At 43.1% G+C, this 22,041-nt stretch overlaps 1 protein-coding gene and 1 pseudogene across 1 annotated transcript; both read right to left on the reverse strand.

Annotated features, from left to right (window-relative positions):
- Positions 1 to 13,204: 13,204 nt before the first annotated feature.
- LOC147440669 (signal recognition particle subunit SRP54 1 pseudogene) lies at positions 13,205 to 15,276 on the reverse strand (annotated as a pseudogene).
- A 2,134-nt stretch (positions 15,277 to 17,410) lies between these two features.
- On the reverse strand, positions 17,411 to 21,700 carry LOC147440670 (uncharacterized). Its single transcript, XM_086483329.1, has 4 exons — positions 21,585 to 21,700; positions 20,053 to 20,067; positions 19,894 to 19,967; positions 17,411 to 19,807 (listed from the first exon to the last, which is right to left on the reverse strand). The coding sequence occupies exons 1-4, from the start codon at positions 21,698 to 21,700 to the stop codon at positions 19,608 to 19,610; spliced, it is 405 nt and encodes a 134-aa protein (XP_086339455.1). The 3' UTR covers positions 17,411 to 19,607.
- Positions 21,701 to 22,041: the final 341 nt, after the last annotated feature.

Below are 22,041 nucleotides of genomic sequence, written 5' to 3' on the forward strand. Positions count from 1 at the left end.
TTGAAAAGGGATGCATTGAGCAATAATCATCCACAGACTCACCATTAAAACAATAACCACTTCCCTCATCACACTCAAAGTCACTGCTATAACCACTCTCTGACACCTCACCCACATCCTAGAGCTCATGACAAGGAGCGTCTATGTTGCATAAGGACACCCGTTCTAGCATATTAGATATTATATGCACCACATATTCACTCATCATCTATGAACTAACCAACGTACACTACAAGAGGTTGTGTGCTCTTGTGATACTGTTAGCGATGAAAATACATTGTGTTTTTATATCCCCCGGCGTCGCTAACAGCGTTGATACAAGAACGTCACTATATGTGTCGCTATATAGCGACGATTATAGCGACGTTTGTAGGCCATCTATAGTGATGTTTATAACGACGCTGCAGAGCCTTATATAGCGACGTTCATAGCGACGCTCGAGAGGAAAAAAATTTTGTGGCAGGGCATTGAACCCATCAACCATATTGAATGTTTCATTAATTGATTCACCTTTGAAAAAAAAGTGCAAAGGTAGATATAGACCCAAAATAGTCACCCACAAGACAATATAACCATTATCTCCATCATCTATAGTACGTATTGTTTGCAAAATAAAGATACAGAACTGACAAGCGTGAATTGATGAAAGTAAATCAATGACAATTGTACACACCATAGGCAAAATCACTTGATTGTTAAACTTTGCAAATGTAATAGTTACAACACCATTGTCATTATTGAAAAAATATACATGGTTTTCAAAAAGACGTATAAAAGTCGTCTCATGATACATAAGGTATGACAAAAAGAAACTAATGCTATCTAGCTACAGCTAGACTGACGTCGTCTGATCAGACGTCTCATCGCATCCAAGCGGAGTAATTGTCGGATTCTGCATAAAAAAACAATAAGACAGCTTTTTGTAAGTATAAACATATAGCGACGTTTATAAAACAATACAACAAATAGAAAAGAGTAAACCCTGGTACTAACCATGCCGCCGCGAGAACTCAGAATGTCCATCAGGGCGTTTAAGCCCTTCCTGCTTGCGCGTGCTCGTACGGTGTGGGATCACGTCCTGTCATCAATCACTGTCAGAACATACAAAGAATCCATTATGTTAGAATTTAAAAACCCATAAACCCTAAACTATCAAACATAAAGAGCAATGCGAAAACACTTACAAAATCGGCCTCAAATGATGCCCACCCGCCGCTTCCCAAGTGGTGCGAGCTCCTTGCCTCTACTCGCGCTCTGGCTGCCTCTTTTTGTTGCTTCCACTTATCGAGATTCTCGCGCGCTGCTTTCTTTGCATTCTTCCAATCTTCTTTGGCCAGCCAATCTGGTCTATTCCACCCATGCTTGATTGCTTTTTGCACTTCGGAACGCTTGTTCTTGCAGTATTCGCGCATTCGAACCTTCATCACGTCTTCATTGAAGCAGTCATCCCGTGTTGAAACGGAAAACTCGTCATGAAGCATACTGATGACTCTGTCTTTTAAATCATTCGGTACTTCACTCCAGATATTTAGTATGTAGTATCTAAACACCTGAGAGCAAAGACTGCGCATGTGCGAAATCACCTTCTTGCCTTCATCATCCAAGATGATGCCGCCGCTGAAGTCGACAGAGTAAGGCAAGCCCTCTCGCCACTGACGCGTGAACCTTGGTGTCCCGGCAGGGGTCTCTAGCGGCGTGTCGATGGGGGTACGTACGTCAAGTGTCTCCACTGGAGTCTGAGCCCCGAAGCGAGGAATGTCCACTGGAGTGACTCCTGGAGGAGTAGCTAGTGGTGTATAGCCGCTAGGAACGGCACTCAGCCGCGCAAATCCTAGTGTCGATGACGATGCCGTGGCTGGTGTCGGGGCGGGCAAAGAAGGGGAGGGTAAAGAGCCTCGTCGAACACGAGGCGGTGTGGAAGCATCGACGGTGGCATCCCCACAACAACCACCACTGCCACCACTAGAGCACCGGTACTTAGACGAGTGTGAAGATCGTCTCGTCGACACCGAAGCTTCAGAGCGTGCTAAATGCTCCGAAACAGAGGGAGATGCGGATGGAGTAGAAACGCGCGATGGTGCGCCAGAGCGATGACGCTCCACGTACCACTGTCTCTGTTGGGGTGACAAAGAAGAAAGAAACTCTTCATCATCCATATCTGCATTAAACACACGAACATTTAAACTTAATATTGAATGAATTGAGTAGAAAACATGAACAAGTAGATAGATAGATAGATAGAGAGAGAGAGAGAGAGAGAGAGAGAGAGAGAGGAGGAGGGATTCCTGTGTAGAGAGTTTTCGTTGAATGAGGGTGGACGCAAAGACCATTAAATACAATGACACAATGACGCATATAAATAGAAATGGACAAAAAGCCACGTGAACACAATATATATTATAAAACGGAGCAAAACTTTTCAAAACGTAGAATCGTACAAGAATCCCAACTATCTCTTTCTTTTTTGACGTAGAACTTGAAGGTGCTTGTAGCTTTGGAATGTTCAAAGGCTAGCAGCAACAAAATGCGTTCTTCTTCTATTCAACTTGAGTGATGGAAGAGGCAAGTCGATAACTCAGAATTTTCAATCGAAAGAGAGAGAGAGAGAGAGAGAGAGAGAGAGAGAGAGAGAGAGAGAGAGAGAGAGAGAGAGCGCACACAATCAAATCTTGCAGTCGATAACCCATCGGATAGTGCATCGGTGGTCGTCTTCCCCGTCTCCACTCGATTCGTGCCCTTTGTCGCTCTTGGTTTGGATCCTCATATTGTGAAATCCACTTTTGCATCACTGGATTGTGAAGCATGCAAAATCGGTTGATTTTAGCCTCTAGATCTTCCGTCACCGAGATTGCACATGACAATCCCAGATATGCGCTCATCATCTATGGTTCGCCATAGCGTGTCCCAGGCTTTATCAAATCTGTCTAGCCACTCTCCAATGTACACTAGGGACTCTGATACCAGCCAACCTTCTGCCATGCTACCCTCCGGACGTGCCTTCTGACGCACATATCCCTTGAGCGTTTTCATGAAACGTTCTAAAAAGAACATCCAACTAGAATGTACTATGCCAGCTATTTCCACCTCATCAACTATGTGAACAAGAAGATGCACCTGAATGGTTAGCATGGTAGTAGGAAAATGTTTCTCAAACATGCACACGACCTCCGCAGCGTTTAGTTTGGCGAATGGTATGGGGTCTACGTTGATCTCTTTTTGTGAGATCCATTGCACCAACTTCGCAAGTTTGTAGATTGTGTTACGGACGTTAAGAGACAAACATCCCTCAATGGCAACCGGTAAAATAAACTGCAAAACACGTGCAGCAATGATATTAAAGTCCACACACGAATTTGTTACACAATTCCCACTATGATATATTTCACTATGAACATACCTGACACATTTTATGCCAGTCGTGTGACTTCAAACCGGTAAGCTTTCCTTCTTTAGTAAAACACGTTCGGAGCGAGTGCATTACGCCAGTAAGGGTCCGCAAAGATCGAATGGTCTCTTTTACTTTGCTTCTTGGGCTCATGTGAAAATCCATGGTGCTTTAGGGAGTTTTATCGATCCATCAGACGCTGTTTGCGGCCAATATTGCTCCATACGATCCACATTTCTAAGTCAACCCTGGCTCCCAAAGTATCTTTCTTGCCGGTCAGATAGTCCCATAGTAGATTACCCACGTTCTTGAATATGTGCATTGGATCGAGCAAGTGATTGCTCATGAGTCGGGTCCAGTATGGTAACTCGTACCATAGAGATAGTCTCTTCATCCCTGGGGGCAATCCGTCATCACACATCTCCTTCTGCTCTAACCATGCTTGTGCAGACATCCTCGGTGGCTCTCTTCCCAAAAAGCCGTCACGTAAAACATGATTCTCTGGAAGATACGCTTGATGACCCTCGTAGATTTGTTTCTTCAATGAGGACGTCCTACGTGTATTCAGTCTAGGTCCACATGTGACACATGCTCTGTATCCGCTTGTTTAAAGCCCTGCATGTATACACATGATAATAGATCAGCTTGAGAAAAACCAAGATTTATAGTGTTTGAGTGAGAAGTGTAAATCACATGAGCATTCTGTTAGTCCGGGATAGTCATGCATGGTCCACATTAGAATGCCTCTGATCAAAGCATTCCATCGACCTGTGTGTTGGCTCATATCCACCACTTCTATGCCAATCCACAATTGTTGTAGCTCTTCCAATAGTGGACGAAGATACACATCCATATTCTTCACTTTATATCGCTCCGGCACAATCAAGCTTAGCCATAGGTGCCCCTTCTTCATAGTCAACCACGGGGGAATGTTGTAGTTGACGATGACAACGGGCCATACACTGTAAGATGTTGATCTTTGACCAAATGGATTTACGCCATCCATAGCCAGGCCTAAGCGCAAATTTCAAGCTTCCTTGGCAAAATCCAACCATGTTCCATCTATATGTTTCCAGGCTGCGCAATCTGCAGGAATCCGTAGCACACCATCCGAAGATTTATTCTCCTCATGATGCTAGGGCAGCCATGGACTTACATTCGAAGAAATGCTTGATGCGAGGAAGCAAAGGAAAATGTCGCAAAACCTTTTGCGGAATTTTTGTTCCCTCGAGATCTACTCGATATCTCTCGGAATCACATTTCGGACACTTCTCCATGTCTATGTATTCCCCTCTGAACAGAATACAATCATTGGGACAAGCGTGGATCAAATTGTAATCCATCCCCAAGTTTTGCAAAATCTTTCTTGCTTCCTCTCGGGAATCCGGCATCACATTATCAGCTAGTAGTATGTGCTCTTTGAGCAATCTACACAACATAAAAATACGGTACAATGGTGTAAAAATCTATCAGATCAATATACATTTAGAGTTTTATTAAAGTAAACTAATTGTAATAGATCACCTGAAAAGCGTTGTGATGCTAGTGTCACTCCATCCAAACTTTGTCTGCATGTTGAGAAGAACCAGGAGCGCTTTCAATCTAGACACACGTGCTCCATTATACAATGGCGTATCGGCTTCACTTTTCATATCATCATAGATAAGCCTCTCTGAATCCATGATCGTCTCGATCATTTCATCAATCTCGGGCTCAAACATTGCCTCGTTGGGAATGCGGTCTGCATGATCATCCCCCGGGCTCTCAGAGGCTACATCTTGTGGCCTCACATATGCTGCTTGACCAAAGCGCCTGCGAACACGTCTATTGGATTGCAAGATTGCTGCCTGTTGACCAGCGTCAGAGTCCGACGAGTTATAATTGGCAACAACAAACGATCTATAATAGATGGATCGAACTCGCCAAATTCGCGAACGTGCTGCAAAGAAATGCGTCTTGTCCGTCGCACAGCATTCTTGCATTGATTACAAGGACATAAGATCCTCATTGAGAGATAGGTGTTTCGGTTGGACGGCCCCACATCCTCGTCACCACTCATAATGAGGGTAAAAATCTTATAACCTGGACAACAAATTTAATCTTCTATTGACATTCTTCGTCTTTTATCTCTCTCTCTCTCTCTCTCTCTCTCTCTCTCTCTCTCTCTCTCTCTCTCTCTGTTCACACTGTAAACTACCTCACATTCTCTAGTCATGTCCAATCCCCGTACACCTCGGTCTAGAGGTGCACGGAGATCAGAACTACCGGGTTATAATCTTGTCTTTATTAGTCAATGCCTATATTTGTGGGTACAAGAAATCTACACACCCACGTCTACATGATAGTGCATGTAGTGGACAAAACCCCTTTGCTTCTTCTCTAGCTGTAGCATTTCACAGCATCTTAACATCTTTTCACAGTAGATCTTTTCACCGTTCGTCCAACTCTAATTTTTTTCCGGTAATCTCGAAGGTAGACTCTAATATAAAAACTCAATCCAAAATCTTATCTTAAATCTAACCTAATTGAACATATGGTGATTCGTTCCATTGAAGGGTAAAAGACATACCAATGGGGCTACTAGTTGTGTAGATGTGAATGGGCCTCACATATACAAATACTTCAATGCAAGAGTTTAATACTCTCACCTCTCCACCCCGTCGATCCATGACCGAGGTGATAGGACATAATCCTCCTCGAAGCTCGCCCAGCTGCCACTCCCCAGGTGATGGGATAATCCCGTCTTGATGCAAACTCTTGCTGCGTCACTTTGCTGCCACCACCTATCTGGATTGGTCTTCCTCTCCTCCCTGATCTAAGCATCTCCTCATCCAAGCATCTCTTGATCCAAGCGTCTCCTTATCCAAGCATCATCAAATGTATTAGGGAGGAGAAGACGACCAATCCAAACAGGTGGTGGAAGCAAAGTGACGCAGCAAGAGTTTGCATCAAAACGGGATTATCCCCGATGCAGCGTCGCAATAAGATAATCCTTAGAGGCTTTATCCTAATCCATTCAAGAGACCATGACAGACTACAGTATGTCAAAAAACCTATTTACACAATTGTTGTATGCGGCCCATCACTTGCTTCCCCTCAGGGGTCATAATGGTCTCATCGGACATACGATTGATGAGGTAGGCATATCACTTTTGCATGTCCCTCCCGTGAAGTATAGCAACCCTGTCCGATGAATGCTCATCATCCAGGCCTCTAGGTGACCCCGACGCAGTGTTCGGGTCACTCCTAAGCATCTCTGACGTAGTGGCCGGGACACCACTCTCAAATGCGTAGGCAGTATAATCCTTCGGTGTACTCAAAATAAACCTAAATCTAATGTAATCTAACTTAAATAAACCTAAATTTAATCTAACGTAAATCTAAATCTAACCTTATCTTAAACGATAAAAAGAGAAAAATGGTATAACCTTTCTATCACCAAGTGTGGTAGATTAGTTATGCAATTTCCCCCTTCAATAACAGGTAAATAACATAAATAAACCTAAATCTAATATAATATAACGTAAATCTAAATCTAACGTAATAAACCTAAATCTAATTTAATATAACGTAAATCTAAATCTAACATAAATAAACTTAAATCTAACTAAAAATAAACCTAAATCTAATCTAATTTAACTTAAATAAACCTAAATCTAATCTAACGTAAGTCTACATCTAACCTAATCTTTAACATCTTTTGGGATAGTTTTCTACGACGTTAAAACTCTCTTCTTCTCGTGTGTGTGTGGGGGTATGTGTGTGCCAAAAAAAAGAGAAAAATGGTATAACCTTTCTATCACCCAAGTGTGGTAGATTGGTTATGCCATTTCCCTCTTGAATAACAGGTCTTGAGTTCAACTCCTCGTCGGCTAGATCTTTAAGGTCTCTTGAATTAGTTTCCTACGACGTTAAATTAAACTCTCTTCTTCTCGGGGGTGTGTGTGTGTGGGTGTGTGTGCACGCCAATAAAAGGAGAAAAATGGTATAACTTTTCTATCACCCAAGTGTGATAGATTGGTTATGCCATTTCCCTCATGAATAACAGGTCTTGAGTTCAACTCCTCGTCGACTAGATCTTTAAGGTCTCTTGGGATAGTTTCCTACAATGTTAAGACTCTCTTCTCTCTCTCTCTCTCTCCCTCTCTCTCTCTCTTTTCCTCTCTCAATGTGTGTGTGCATTCTTTGTTTATGTATGTGTGTGTGTTTTTTGTTTATGCATGTGCTCTCTCTCTCTCTCTCTCTCTCTCTCTCTCTCTCTCTCACACACACACACACACACACAAAAACACAATGTGTGTGTGTGTGTGAGAGAGAGAGAGAGAGAGAGAGAGAGAGGGAGAGAGAAAGAGGGGAAGGGAACATGAGAGTGAGGAGAGGGAAGGAGCATACCTGGCTCTCCTTCCTCTCCTCGTGTATGTGTGTGTATGTGTGTTTGTGTGTGTGTGGAGAAGAAAGAGAGAGAGAGGGAGAGCGCGCGTTACCTTCGCTTGCTTGAGCGCGCGCCGAAAACTCAGATCTGAGATCTGAATTTTTGGACGCTCTCGGTTATTTTTTTACCCCTGACGGCTTCGCTATGAGCGTCGCTAAGTTACTTATAATTTAGCGACGTGCATAGCGACGCCGTGGGTTTTCACATTTGAGCGTCGCACTGCGAGCGTCGCTAATATTAAGTACCTCTTGTAGTGGTACTCCAAAACTCATGTTGTAATGACTAACAGCAGAGGCCAGAAGCTCGTATTCAAAAGATTGGTTCGTGAAAGAAAAGGTTGTGAGAAGTCACCTTGCCCACTTTTAGCAGATTTTGCAATTGAAGCAGTGCAAGAGAAGCTCACGAGAGAAGAGAACTCTTAGGAACACCTTATGCTTGAGAAATAGCACCACACTCTGCATAACTCCTGCATAAGATAACCAAAAGAAAACCACCTTGCACTAACGTATGCTCTAGAAACCCTTACCTGGGAAAGTATTTCTATTCAATGAAAAAATATCAAATGTACTCCCATCTCCTGCTCAAGCCCACTCTACGCATCTCTGTCAAAATCCAATGACAGGAGAGTCTACAAGGGCTACCTGTCTATGGAACTTTGTCTCTGATCCATTGTAACAAGAGCTCTTTCCAGGGATCCTCCCCTCAAAGAAGACCTCTGACAATAATCTTCGCAAGGAGGGCTCTACTATGCCGTGCTGGATCGACGATACCCAGCACCCCCCGAGAACAAGGTAAGGTGATGACCTACCAAGACACTTTGGCTCGAGCCAAGTACATGTCTCTCCATGTTCACAGAAAGTTTCTAATCAGCCTTTCTAGCTAGTTGATATAAGAACTCGAGAAGATCCAGCAAGATGTGATGTACCACATGGTGGCCAAAAGCACCTGGTTGGCCACAACAGCCTGCCAGCAAGCAAAAGCCTCACCGAGCTCCCGCGTAAAAGTTTCCTTCGAATGGCTAGGAGAAGAGGGGCAGTCCTTGGAGGGATCCAAGGAAAGCCCTCTCCAGACATTGAGCCAGGTGTGGGAGCATCACCAACCCAAAAAGCAACTGACTGCAAAACACCTTTAAAGCCTGCTCATATCTATGCAAATTGGTCTCATAGACCTCTAAAAACAATTCATGTTGAAATTATATCAAGGGTTGCTAGAGCACAATCTAGTGCTAGGTAGTGCTCTTTTGAACATTTATGCTGAGCGTGGTGCTCTTGCCTAGGTACAAGATCTCCTAGAGAAGTTGTCCTTTTTTTATCAGATGTAGCTCAAGACATTCTTCCTATGGAACAATGATCAACGCATTAGCTTTATGTGCAGTTTCTTCTCTCCAATATCGTTTTCTTTTGGAATGCTTCGAGGTTTTTTCAGTTGGTAAGTTCAACAAGCTAAAGGCACAAGAAGTTTTTGACAAATTCTCACAATAATTCCCACATTGTGACTTATCTCAACATCATGAGCTTATGTGAGGGAGGCACTCCATACCTAGCTAGGTACGATTGGGGTCAGGGGACCGCCGGCTCGGTGGGGGGACTAGTGGTCCCCTGCCCCCAATCGTATCTAGCTAGGTTTGCGGTGCCTCTCGAGCAGAAGCTCATGATATTATGCATCGTATGAAAAACACTGAAAAAGACTCCGTTTTCTTACATGAGAAAATTTCTAAATCTTCTTGTGGGGACATTCGATCGTTGCAAGAGGATCGTTGAAATTGCAGTGAGCTATGCGTGCAATGTAAAAACCAATTGAATATCTCTACCATCTTATAATGAAGGCTTGCCCAAATGAAACATTTTTGTGAACATTAGTACAAAGCTTGATTTGAACATAAGTAAAATATTCGAGCAGGCTCCTAACGTCTGTGAAACAAAATTAATATATAAGTATAATTAAGCACCAATTGTATTAGTTTATTCTTACGCAGGCTTCCCACTATATTGGTATGGGTAGGCCCATCGACAAAGGGTAGCTGTTAAATTGTAATTAGCTTCAACGGAAATGAAGCACGTCGTGCTTTCTGGGCTGCATTCATTTGTATAATCAATCAGATGCAGGAATAATAATGTAAACAATACTATCATTGGTCGAAATATATATATATATATATATATATATATTAAGCATATTCATATATGCTACAGCCAAAATATTTATTATTCGTGCATCTGATTGATTATACATATGCATGCTTACTCATCACAGTAGAGGGACTATTTTACAGGCATATATGCTACAACCAAAATATTTATTATTCGTGCATCTGAATATGCATGCTTACTGATCACAGTACGGGGGCTATATTACAGGTCTACAAAGTATGATGTGCTTCATTTCCATTAGAGCTAATTACGATTTAAGAGCTATCTTTGTCGATGGGCCTACCCACATCAATATAGTGGGAAACATGCGTAAGAATGAATTAATATCATTGGTGCTTAGTTATACTAATATATTAATTCTGTTTCACAAATGTTAGGAGCTTGCTTGAATATTGTACTAATATTCATATCAATTTTTGTACTAATGTTCACAGAAATGGTTCATCTGTGCAATCCTTCATTATGAGATGGCAGCATACTCGATTGCAGAGATATGCATGGCAAACTCGATGACCTATGCAATGAGCAGGGCCATTGGTTCTCTGAGCAAATGCTTTACGAGCATGATTATATGGTCATCTTTTAAGAGCAAAGCTTGTGCTCTTACTTGCGTGGAAGTTGCCGAAGAGAAGGTTCCTGTCGTTGGAATTCTCAGATTATGGCCTTTTTACTCAGCAGTCCTTACGGCCAGCTGCAACATGACATAAGATCAAAGGACTACTCAAGATGCATATTGAGCTTGAGAAAAGGGGATTGGTTGAGAGGCATGCAAAAGTGTTTGAGGTAAATAAAGCACACGTATTGTTTTCCAGAAAGTTGAAGTATTACTTTAAAGTTTAAATGTGCTAGAAAAGCCCTTTTCTTGTCATCTCTTAGAATGCTTTTACTGAAATTTAATCATATGATAATAGTACACACTAGGGGCTATTTTTAGCATGATCCATGTTAGCAAAGGCGCCTAGCCTCAGCTTTAAGTGCCACGGGGTCCCAACCATGGGATCAATGGTTCTTGTGCAAAATCAAAGGCGCGCGCAGATCTCGACTGTCGGCCACAAAAAACTAAACTTTGGATCCCGAGTTATTAGTACAGAGTAGGGCTATTTTTAGCATGATCGATGTCAGCAAAGGTGCTTAGCCTCAGTTTTAAGTGCCACGGGGTCCCAACCATGGGATCAATGGTTCTTGTGCAAAATCAAAGGTGCGCGCAGATCTCAGCTATCGGCCACAAAAACTAAACTTTGAATCCCGAGTTTAGTTTTTATGTCGAGATCCCAAGTTTACCTTCAAATAGATGTGAAATCACATCTATTTCAACGAGGCGCACGCAGGCATGTTGGTCAAGGCGTGTATCCCTCAGGCTGATGATGAGGGTTCAAAACCTGGCTGGGAAAGCGTGGCGTCCCGAGATTAGATCTCCACAGGTTCATGTGGCTGACCTCCCGAGATTAGTGTTTCGAAATCTAAACTCGGGATCCGGAGTTTAGATTTAATCGATCAACGATCCAAATCGATTGCCATCCCGCCTTTCAATTGGGACCATTGATCCCATGCTTTGGGACCCCGTGGCACTTAAAGGGGAGGGGCGCCTAGTGGGTTTGTCTGGAGAAGCAAGATACCATACTTAGCCGTCAGAAAAGGAAGTTAGTTGAGAAGAATACTTGGTTAGACGTTTTAGTTGGTGATGAGCTTTGTGAGGTACAACCATTACTTTTTGAGAAGAGCCTTATGAGAGATGACATTGATTCTGCCTAGTAAATCCGGTGCAATGGAAAATAACCAATAGTTGTTTTTCATTGTGGAGCCTCAGGACTAAAGAACACAGGGGCTTAAATGACCCCCCCATGATGGGATCCATGGAGGGGAGGTCCACACACAAAAGCAAAGACGCGTGATGCCGTCCGATTTGGCAAAAATAAACTTGGACATCCAGAGAGTAAACTCAGACATCCGCCATCGGTCCCATGACGAGGTGTTTATTAAAGACCCTGTGCCATTTAGTCGTGAGGATTGTCGAGCCATGTTTTAATGGTTCTTAGATGTTTGAACATACGATAGAAGCTTATATCCTGTTTGTGAACAAATATGTAGCAGTTCGCATGCCGTAGAAGCTGCAAAGAACCTTAAAGTTTTGAGAAAGAATTCTGAGAAAGTCGAACAACACATGGAAGCTCCTAGGGTCTAGTTTGCTGATATCCCAAATGGAAAATACTAGGGTGCATGAGTTTTGTGTTGATGTAAAGTATGCATAGAGGAAAATGTGCCAGATGGCTTTTCCCAAACCTGACTTGTGTTTCATGGTTCATGTTTTAGGCCTCAAAGGCACATTACCTGGTTGTCATTAGTACAGGAAATCATCACAAGCATTTCAACCCTGAATTACCTGAAGGAGTCCATGCTTGCAAACAAAATGAACATGCCATGTTGAAACACGTATTGAGTGAGACATTACTGTAGGGAGTCCCAACTTTTTGCATTAGTTTGAACGTGAAGGTTGCCCACAAATTAGTGACTACTTTTGACATGCAGCATTTTGATGCTTGATAAATTTGGAACTCTGCAAGATTTCAAAAGCGGCAATCACGCATGACCTTAGACTCGGATCATTATTTGGCTACCATCCACATCTACTACCGCCAAAATCATGTTTGTTCCTCTCAGATTGAAAGAACATGGTACTGACCTTTCAAAATATTCATTTGGTAACAAATTAAAACGAATTCTCTTAAAGAATCTTGACAGTGTTAGCCTGTTTTTATTGTTTTGTCTCTCTCAACTTTACCTTCCATATATCGAGACTTCGATGATCCTGGTGGCCAAGCTTTAATAAAGAGCCCTTTGCTGATGTACTTTGACAAGTACATCAGTAGCCATTTAATGACTACTTTGCTTTTAGATATTTTTCAAGCAGTAATGCCATATGTGGCATCAGCAAATGCCCTTGCAAAATTTAGGATGTGCAACATCAAGGGCAGTCGCTACTGCCACGTAGACACTAACACTCGAAATTTAACCAGATGATACTGCGTGCTTCCAAAGTTACCTTGATAATTACTGGAATCCTCATATGTAAATTCCCCTGCATCTTGACCTTGTGTATAACTTGTTTCTACAATGCTGTATGCAAAAATCATGTGTAGAGTGGAGGCCAAAGCCTGATGGCCTTGCACATATTAAGGATATTGCAATCAATGCCCTGCAGAAAACATTGATAACATTCTCCAACCAGCAAATTTATACTACGTGTTTGGGAGTGCCTAAAGCACACTGAACACATCCCTGATGTCTTTAGTCATGCTGCAAATTCTTGTGTCATGATTTTACAATGCATTTTGTTTCCATTGTGGGAAAAAAAAAATCAAAGCAAGCTTTCAGATTCCATGCATAGGAATCATAACAGTGGCTTCTACTTGTTTTTTGTGAACTTCTAACATGAACAAAACAGCTGCACTGGAGAAGATTTTGCACTCACCAATTATTGCAGTCAAGAGAAACATCATAAAGACTTTCACTGTACAATGAAAATACAAAATGAATGACCTTTCCAGATCCTAGCAATCTCATGAATAATTTGCTCTTGTCCATAGCTCCAATTGTGGCACAAGGGTTGAAAAGTTTGCATAGATCTAGGTGACTAGGCTTGCCTCACATAAACATTATAGGCTTTACCCTTTGCTCATCAACTAGTTGTAGACCTTGCTTTAAGATCTTGATTGACATCGTAATGCCCTATTATCAATAACTAATGCTGTTACCTAATTAACGCCTCTACGTACACTCGTCAAAAAAACAAGAACCACTTGCTTGCACCATGCAGTAAGTATGGTGTGGTTTGGTCTTTCCCAATATTGGCCATGTATATAATTACTATGGATTTCAAGAACTCAATAACCAACCATTATAGTACATCTCAATGTCTCAAGTTACAAGAACTATGATATCACAGGAACTTTTAGAAAATCCCATGTTATCTTTCCCTCATGAACTTCAAATATCGTAGAATTTACCCCGCATCGACTCATGATCTGCGTTTCGAAGCCCTCATGATGTGTGTAGTGCTACCACCAATTATATTTGTGTTCTTCAGCTTCGACAACACATCTACCTTATTGCAGCTATACCTTGCAATATACTGGGCCAATACATTATTGCCTCCTTTCTTGGAATTCACTAATTTGTAGAACCGCTTGAACTCGGCCAGAACCCTGGGCAATTCTTTGCATTCTTGAGGATTGCAAGAGTACTAACTTGGAAATATCTGTGCTATCTAGTTCTTCATCAGTCATTGAATCCATGATGACCATGAACCTCTTTGAGCGCAAATGAATCGCATCACCATCCATTGCTGAGAGTTTACTGCTGAGTTCCTCATATGCAGGAAGCAGCGAAGCCATGTGCTCCCCCGTTGCGAGAAAGATGATGGGGCACTTAGTTGCCGCTACGGCACTCAAGGCACCACCGCCCTTAGCATAGGTGCCATCCATCTTGGTGAGGATCACAGCACCCACAGGAACACTTTGCTCAAATGCTAGTGTGTGCCCATATGCTGATTGACCTATGCTGGCATCCATGACAAGCACGATGAGATCTGGGCGTACCACATCAGTCATCTGGCGCATCTCTTCAAACAGAGCCCAATCCTGCCTGTGTCGGCCACTTGGTCCATGATGATGAGGTGACAAGAACCCTCATCTCTAAACTTCTGCACTCCTGCTTGCTCAATCTTGGTGGGGTCTGTCTCTGTATAGCTTCCGAAACAAGGAAAACCCAGTTTGGAGGCATTCTGCTTGAGCTTATCGAATGCGCCTGCCCTGAAGCAATCGGCGCACACCAGGCGTGGCTGGAGGCCCAATGTCTCGCGATAGTACAAAGCGTACTTGGTAGTTGTGGTTGTCTTGCCAGCGCCTTGCAAACCCACCAGCATGATCACGCTAGGGCTAGGCGCTGATGCAGATGGGGACCCTGCATCCCTCGACCTCCATCTTTTTCTTGCGCCAGAAGGCCCCCTGCTTATAGCTGGCGGCCGGAGCTGGTGAATGGTCAAGCTAAGATCAACTGTTGACTTCGGCACCCAGAAGGCGGCATAGCTCTTGGCTGATGGCAGCGCGCACAAGCTTGTGCTTATCATGGCCTGTGGCTGTGTTGATGTCGTTGAGAGAGGCTTGCATAGCCCTCTCGTCCACATCTCCTCTAATAAGCTTGGAGATAGCGTCTGATATCTGTACTCGAAGCTTGCCTTTCTCTCGCTCTCTTTATATCTACATACAAATTAGGTCTCTTTGCTTTTCTCTACGCGTCAACAAAATGTCTTGATAGGACAAAAAGCAACTGCGCTTTCGCTATTAGGAGACTAGTACGTCCGTTCTTCAGCTTCAACCTCTTCTTTCTTCGGAAGGCTATGGCCAAATAGGTGCAAATTTTCCCCTTTTGACAGCTCAAGCAACATGTGACGCAAGCTGCAAATAGTCAGCGATATCATTCAAGGGCGACAATGATGCAAATGGTTGGAGCATTCACTTCACTGCATGGATCTTGCCAGCCCATGCGCAGGGACATTCGAGTATCTTCATCGTAGAGCAGAACAATAATGGCCTGGAACTCAAGTAAAAGGGCCTGTCTCCAAAGGCCGACGGACGTGGTGCCTTGTTAAGAGTGGGCCTTCTTGCCTTGCACCAGCAAAGATCAGAGAGTGGGCCCTCCTTACCTTTGCACTAGAGAAGATCCGTCCCTGGCACTCCTTGCCCTGTGTATGTGTGTGTGTGTGTGTGTGTGTGTGTGTGTGTGTGTGTGTGTGTGAGAGAGAGAGAGAGAGAGAGAGAGAGAGAGAGAGAGAGAGAGAGAGAGACCATCCCCAAAGCCTCCACCCTTCGGGAGAAGTAGCTCTACACCCACTAACAGATCAATGAGAGAGAGGGAGAAGGGGCTGGGAGAGAGATCCTGCTTCTCGTGGGTTTTGTCGCATGCACGCACCCACACACAATGAGAATGAGAGAGAAAAAGAGAGAAAGAGAGAGAGAGAGAGAGAGAGAGAGAGTGTGTGTGTACTCGCATACCCAAGAGTGGGTTGGCTCCAATCACGCCTGATCATGCACGTGCTCCAACCTGACCTAGGCTCAGCAAACCGAGCAATGCAGCCTGCAGGCCAAGTTGGGTAGCTTGGATGGTGTCGAAGCAAGGGGGGCAATCCTACATCCTTGTTGCGTGCCTGAAGGGAAGAGGGGGGGGGGAGGGGGGCATATCTTGATTGTTGCACCCTACATGTGCAAGATACCATTGAGATTCCTATCCTATCCAAAGAATGAATTGAGGGACCACTACCTCCAAATTAAATGACCGCTACCTCCATGCACCAATCAAAATTTAACAATTTTGAAAACAAGAGAAACAGACTGATAAAATCACGAGGCGTGCCTACAATTGATAGATAGATTGGCCATATGATAAAATCTAGAATGCTTCAAATAAAAATCTTACTTTTAACTCGCTAAATCATTTGTAGAATGGTGTCTAGATGTAAAGCTTGCCTTGAAGAAAACTCGTAAAGTTTTTACAAGCCTTTAGAGAAGATGCTCAGGTTCATCAGATTGAACTAAGAGCCATAGATCATGGTCTTACACCAAGTTAACCAATATGTGCAAAGTGAAAGTGTTTTATTACTAAACATGCCTAAAATTGTTGATTGGTGGAGAGAGAGAGAGAGAGAGAGAGAGAGAGAGAGAGAGAGAGAGAGAGAAACTGAAGCAACTTCAAACCATCCTATGTTTATTGAAGTGTGGCAGGACTGAAAGGAATCATTACTAGAACAACATATGGTAATAGCGTTTCAAGAACATCTAAAAATAAGCGAGTATCTTAAAGGGTTAAGAACTCGAGCAAGGGCGGCCAAACTACCAAGTAAAGGACATGGTTTTGGAGGGTAAGACACAACGCTGAGAAACAATAGAGGTAAATTGAATAAATTTGAAGGTTTTTACATCCAATGACACTAATTTTTTTATAAAAAATGTAGGTTCTCTCACCTTCAAATTTAAAATTTAAAGGTAAATCTCAAAATTTGTAGGTGGTTTACACTAAACCTAGGTTTTTTTCGAGCACAGGACCTCCTCAATTGCACAAGGCATTAAAGAAAAGTCACCAAGAAAACATTGTTGAATATTAAATAAAATTAGTGTCTTTATATAAAATCTTAAGAGTACAACATCTTAAAGGTTTGTGAAGTTGAAGAGGCCCAAGTAAAGGACAAGGTGTCCTTAAAAAAAAGTCCTCCACAGATACTAATTTTATCTAGTATTTAACTTGTCTTATACATTTTAGCAAAACTATTTCAATAAATGAGCTAAAACTTTCCACTAAGCACGCATTACAAGAAAGGCATTTGAATGCGCTACGTTACTAGCTCCAGTTGATGTCGTTTCTCTCAAATTCCATTTGTGCTCCATCTGCATGAACAAGCATCATTTATCCATAAAAAATGGACAAAAAATTTCCACTACACATACATAGCAGAAGAGGGAAATAACTCATAACAGAAAAAAGCCTCAAATATTGTTGAAATGCTCCATTTGGCATAAAATAGTGGCAACAATACAACACAAAAATAAAAAAAACAACCCATTACACATAATAAAGAGCGAGCATGGCTCCCAACAAACAAAAAACCCTCATATACTCCCACTTAAAATTGAGCACAAGGCGAGCACATGAATTTTTTATTCCAATCATTGTGTGCAAGGTTGCCCTCATAGAGTCTCCTACAGAGTCAGACCCCGCTTCTTCATAGGACAAGCCCCAGGACAAAGCTGCATGCTTTTGCGTTTCTTCTCGCCGAGCATAGAGGGAATCTAAGCCGTAACCAGGAAACTGGTGTGTCAATTGTACCTGTTGAAGGAGGGGGTGAGAGATGCCGAACCCTTTCTCTCCATTTTGAGAAGAGAGGACTAGACAGACTTTGAATCTCTCATCCCTACCTCGTGTGCTGGTCAAGGAGGAGGTGACTGTGGCAGCAACCTTTAAGATTTTTCCATACATGGCAGAGGGCTCGCCTGTGCATGCATAGTTTTCCTCCTACAAATGCTCTCATTTTGGGCATGCCAAGTGGGACCTGAACTGAAATCTCGCTCTACATTGCTCACTCAAGCCAATGGAATAACCAGCCAAGCTAGAAAGTGTTGGGTAGCCAAGCTCTCTGGTCCTAAGGCAGCTAACCCGATCTGAATGGTCGGGCAAGTCAATCAGCAACGCTCATGGATCCTCATCTGCATGCGCAGCAGGTCATGAATGTAAGGCCTTCCACCCCATATTTGCCTTTGGCTACTTGCCCTACGGCAACACCTTCTTCAAGAAAGTAACAGGGAGGTACAAAGATGGTTGGCTAATGGTGGATTTTTTAAGGAGCGCTCACCCTACTGGCCATCACCACCTGAGGCCATCATGCCTTGCAACACAAACGTTAACCATCTCGCTCTCATCACCATGGGCTCTCACAGAGAGCCCCTCTCATTCCCCTCTTGTCTTGCATGGTAATTAAATATGATATCTTTGTCGGGAAGGCAATCGCAAGCCCCAACGTGCAACCACGCAAGGGCGAAAGAGCGGACGAGGTCAAAGGGACCTGCTGTTTTCAGGGCTCCGCAATCACTGCGATGTTGAGGTGCAATCCGCATTGGCACTTCCAAATCTTTCTAGTAATGCAGTTTCATGATGAAATCAAAGCAAAATAGTGCAGCATGAGACGAATAAAGAGTTTCGGTACACACCCACTGATGTAGATTGGTTTCATCATCCACTGCCTTTCTTCCTGTCAAGAGCTCTAAAAAACTATTCCAAAGCTGTACACATGCGATTTCTCATTAAGCCTTGAGGTCCTTGCATAATCTGGATCTATGTAGCCAATTGTACCCATGACCAACGTAGATGTGTGAACCTTTGCTAGCAAAATGCTCTTTGCAATTCCAAAATCTGTAAGATGTGCTTCAAGCTCTCATCTACTAATACATTTGATGTCTTTACATCTCTATGCACAATTCGGGGGTCGCAATCGTGATGCAAATAAGCAAGGCCCTTAGCAGAACCAAGAGCTATGCTAAGCCTAAGGTCCCAATCAGGATCCTTCACACAGAAATCTCAAGCAATGATATTCATGCCCTCGTGAGTTCATTCTATGTATGTAACAAAGAAAGGCACGAGCACAGAGTTTATAGAAAAGAAAAACAACAGAGAACTCTGCTCTTATAATTACAGTGGGGCATTCACAACATACAAAGCATGTAATGCATCCCAAAGGCTCCCATCTCCATGTACTAGTAAAACAATAAACCACGAGAAGAAAGCGTGTAGCAATGCAAGTTGACAAGATTCTTGTGTTTTATCCTTCCCACAGTATCAAGCTGAACCTCAAATTCACGGGTATTTTTTTATGGTAATGTCTGTAAAGTTTCTTGACGGCGACAGACTTTTCGCTTATCAAGACAGACTTGTAAACTGTGCTCAATGCTCCAAAGCCAACGACATCTCTGGCCAAGGTTATTGGCCAATCTCATGATGTCATCGTACGAGTGAGGCCAAGTCCATGTTCTGGGAGGAGTATGCTAGCAAAGGCATGAAATGATAGGCACAAACATGGAAGTAGTTCTGCCTTAGTATGCTAAAGAAGAAGAAGAATTTTAAAGTTGAACAAATAATTTTGAGATTCCTCATGTCGAGTCTTGAACTTTGCCAGACCCTGGTTTCCCAGCTCCTTTTTTTCTGACTGATGGTTAGCTTTCCATAAGTATGCTAGGAGGGCAAGCAAACAAATGGCAACACTCAAACCCAGGCCAATGAATACAGATTTGGACTTCATGCCTGCATTTTCCCGTCCAATAAAGTCAATAAAAGCCAATTCTCAATAAAATCTCATGATGGAATTGATGTCTTACCAGTGGACTTACCATTGGAAGGTGCAGTGTATGGACCACACAAGAGCCCAATCTTCTTTCCACACAACGCCGTATTGCCACGATAGCTACATTGAACACACAAAGAGAGGACAAATGAAGCATTTAAAAGAGCAGAAAAAACACACCACGAATTTAGACTTGGCAAAGTACCTCTCATATGAAAATCTGGTGAAGTTCCTCGCTATGGGTATGCACACACTACCTTAAGGCTGCGTGTTGAGGTGCGATGTTGCTTGCATAAGAGGCAGGGTTGGAGATAGGAGGAGGCCGCAGGCAAGCGTAGGAGAGGGAGAAGTAGGGGGAGCTCTCGGAGGCCTTGAAGCCAATAGCGGAATCGACAGGCTAGTACCCGTGAGTGGCTCTGCGTTCGCACAATTTTAAACATGAAGTATTACCTCTGCCCTTTGTGAACAAGCCACGTGGAGGCAGCAAAAGCATTTGTATTTCCGTCGGGCTCGTGTGAACCCGGCCTTAGGCCTTTTCTTCTCTACACTTACTAAGTTGGAAAGGTAGGGCGCTCTCTTTTTTTTTTTGGCAAAACTCACAATGGTGAGTAAATTATATTAGCTAACATTAGAAATTACAGATTTTGGTCATGCTCGTGCCGAGCCATGACGTCTTCTAGCAACCAAATATACAATGGCTGACAGGGGAGCCACCCCACATCACTGAGAAGTACACCAGGGAGAAAGTTGGCTAATTATGGCAGTGCTAACTAGATAAAACAACAACAACCGCTCTACTCCACTCATCAGATTTGATCGGCTTCTCATAGGCTACAATTGTTTCTCTGCTTTCCTGTGGATAATCTCCGTAAACCCAGCTATTTTCAAGACATTCTCGAAGACTCGATAGTTCGTGGCCTTCCAAATGTGTTTAAAGTAGCAAAATCTAACCATTTGCATGCTAATAAAAAGCGCTTGGCTCTTGAACACCTTCCCACCCATAAAGAGATCGTTCTTGAAGAAACCTATCTTCCAGGTCTTTTGGACCCATTTGCATATCTTTCCTGCCAAGCTACATATCGTCAGGCAATCCTTGAACAAGTGAGGGAGGTCCTCACTAGCGTTTCTACATTGTGAGCATCTATCAAAACCAATCCCTCTAGCAAGGACCTTTACACCAAAAGATAGGGCTTTCCTCATAACCTTCCAAATAAAGATCTTTATCTCAAGCGGCCAATGTGGTCACCAGACGTTCTTCGTGAGTGCCACCCACCTCTATTCCGGCCATTGCATGGAGAAAAACCAGTCCTTCAAGGCCACAAGGGAATTGTACATGTACTTGTTTTGCAGTTTGAGAAAATGCCTATTCATGGGCCACTGCCATGCCTTCCCCTCGGACTTGGACTGGCAAGTAGGCATCCAATATCTATCAAGCCGATCTAGAGCTCTACTGGCCAATAGTATTTCAGTCCCACTGAGGTGGAACTCGGAGGCCAGTTGTTCAGTTCCTTTCCAATTCCCACTGATGTTGTCCCAAAACTAGCCAAGTCGACACAATCCTTTGTTGTTTATCTTTATGGCTACCTCCCTCCACAAACGGTTCAAAAGGATGCTTCCTACTTTACAAAGCCAAGGGCACTAATGAGACATATAGTTATGGAAGTACCTAGTTATCTCCCCCATTCCAAGGCCTCTGTTGCACTATTGCATTTTCAAATAAGCTTCCCCGTTGTGCACCCCAAGTTAGACCACCAAGAGGCAGGCAGCTTGTCATGAATCTCAAGTCCTTTCCACTGCCCACCTTGCAAGTAGAGTTTGGCATTGTCCATCATGGCCAGAGCCATAAAGCCCATGCTTCGTATTTCTTCGTAATTGCTATTGCAAACTTGATACAGTGGGCCTCCGTATAAATACTAGGGTTGATGATCCCGATGCTGCCTTGCTCAACAAGTCTTGCAATTGAATTCCATCCCACCCATTGCCATGGCGTGGAGTCTTTAGTGTTGTTTTTTTATAAGAATATTTTCACTGGTTTCAAAAAACTCTCTCCACTTGCATTTGGCTAACTTTAGAAGCGGGCCATTAAAGGCAATGCAGAGGAGCATAAATGAAGTGACCACTTTCACTCTACTCAAATAAGGAAGAATTGGGACTCCCACCTTCAAATCTTGCTCCTTACTTTATCCAAAACCCA

Source organism: Adiantum capillus-veneris, chromosome 15 (genome assembly GCF_014529385.1).
Source record: "Adiantum capillus-veneris isolate H3 chromosome 15, ASM1452938v2, whole genome shotgun sequence".
NCBI classification, from domain to species: Eukaryota; Viridiplantae; Streptophyta; class Polypodiopsida; order Polypodiales; family Pteridaceae; genus Adiantum; species Adiantum capillus-veneris.

Bases quoted from the DNA above. Each gene is read 5' to 3' on its own strand.
- LOC147440670 (XM_086483329.1), bottom strand. From the start codon at position 21,700: ATGGGCTTTATGGCTCTGGCCATGATGGACAATGCCAAACTCTACTTG. The intron at 19,808-19,893 runs GTAAGTCCACTG...GGGAAAATGCAG, and splicing joins ATACACTGCACCTTCCAATG to GCATGAAGTCCAAATCTGTA.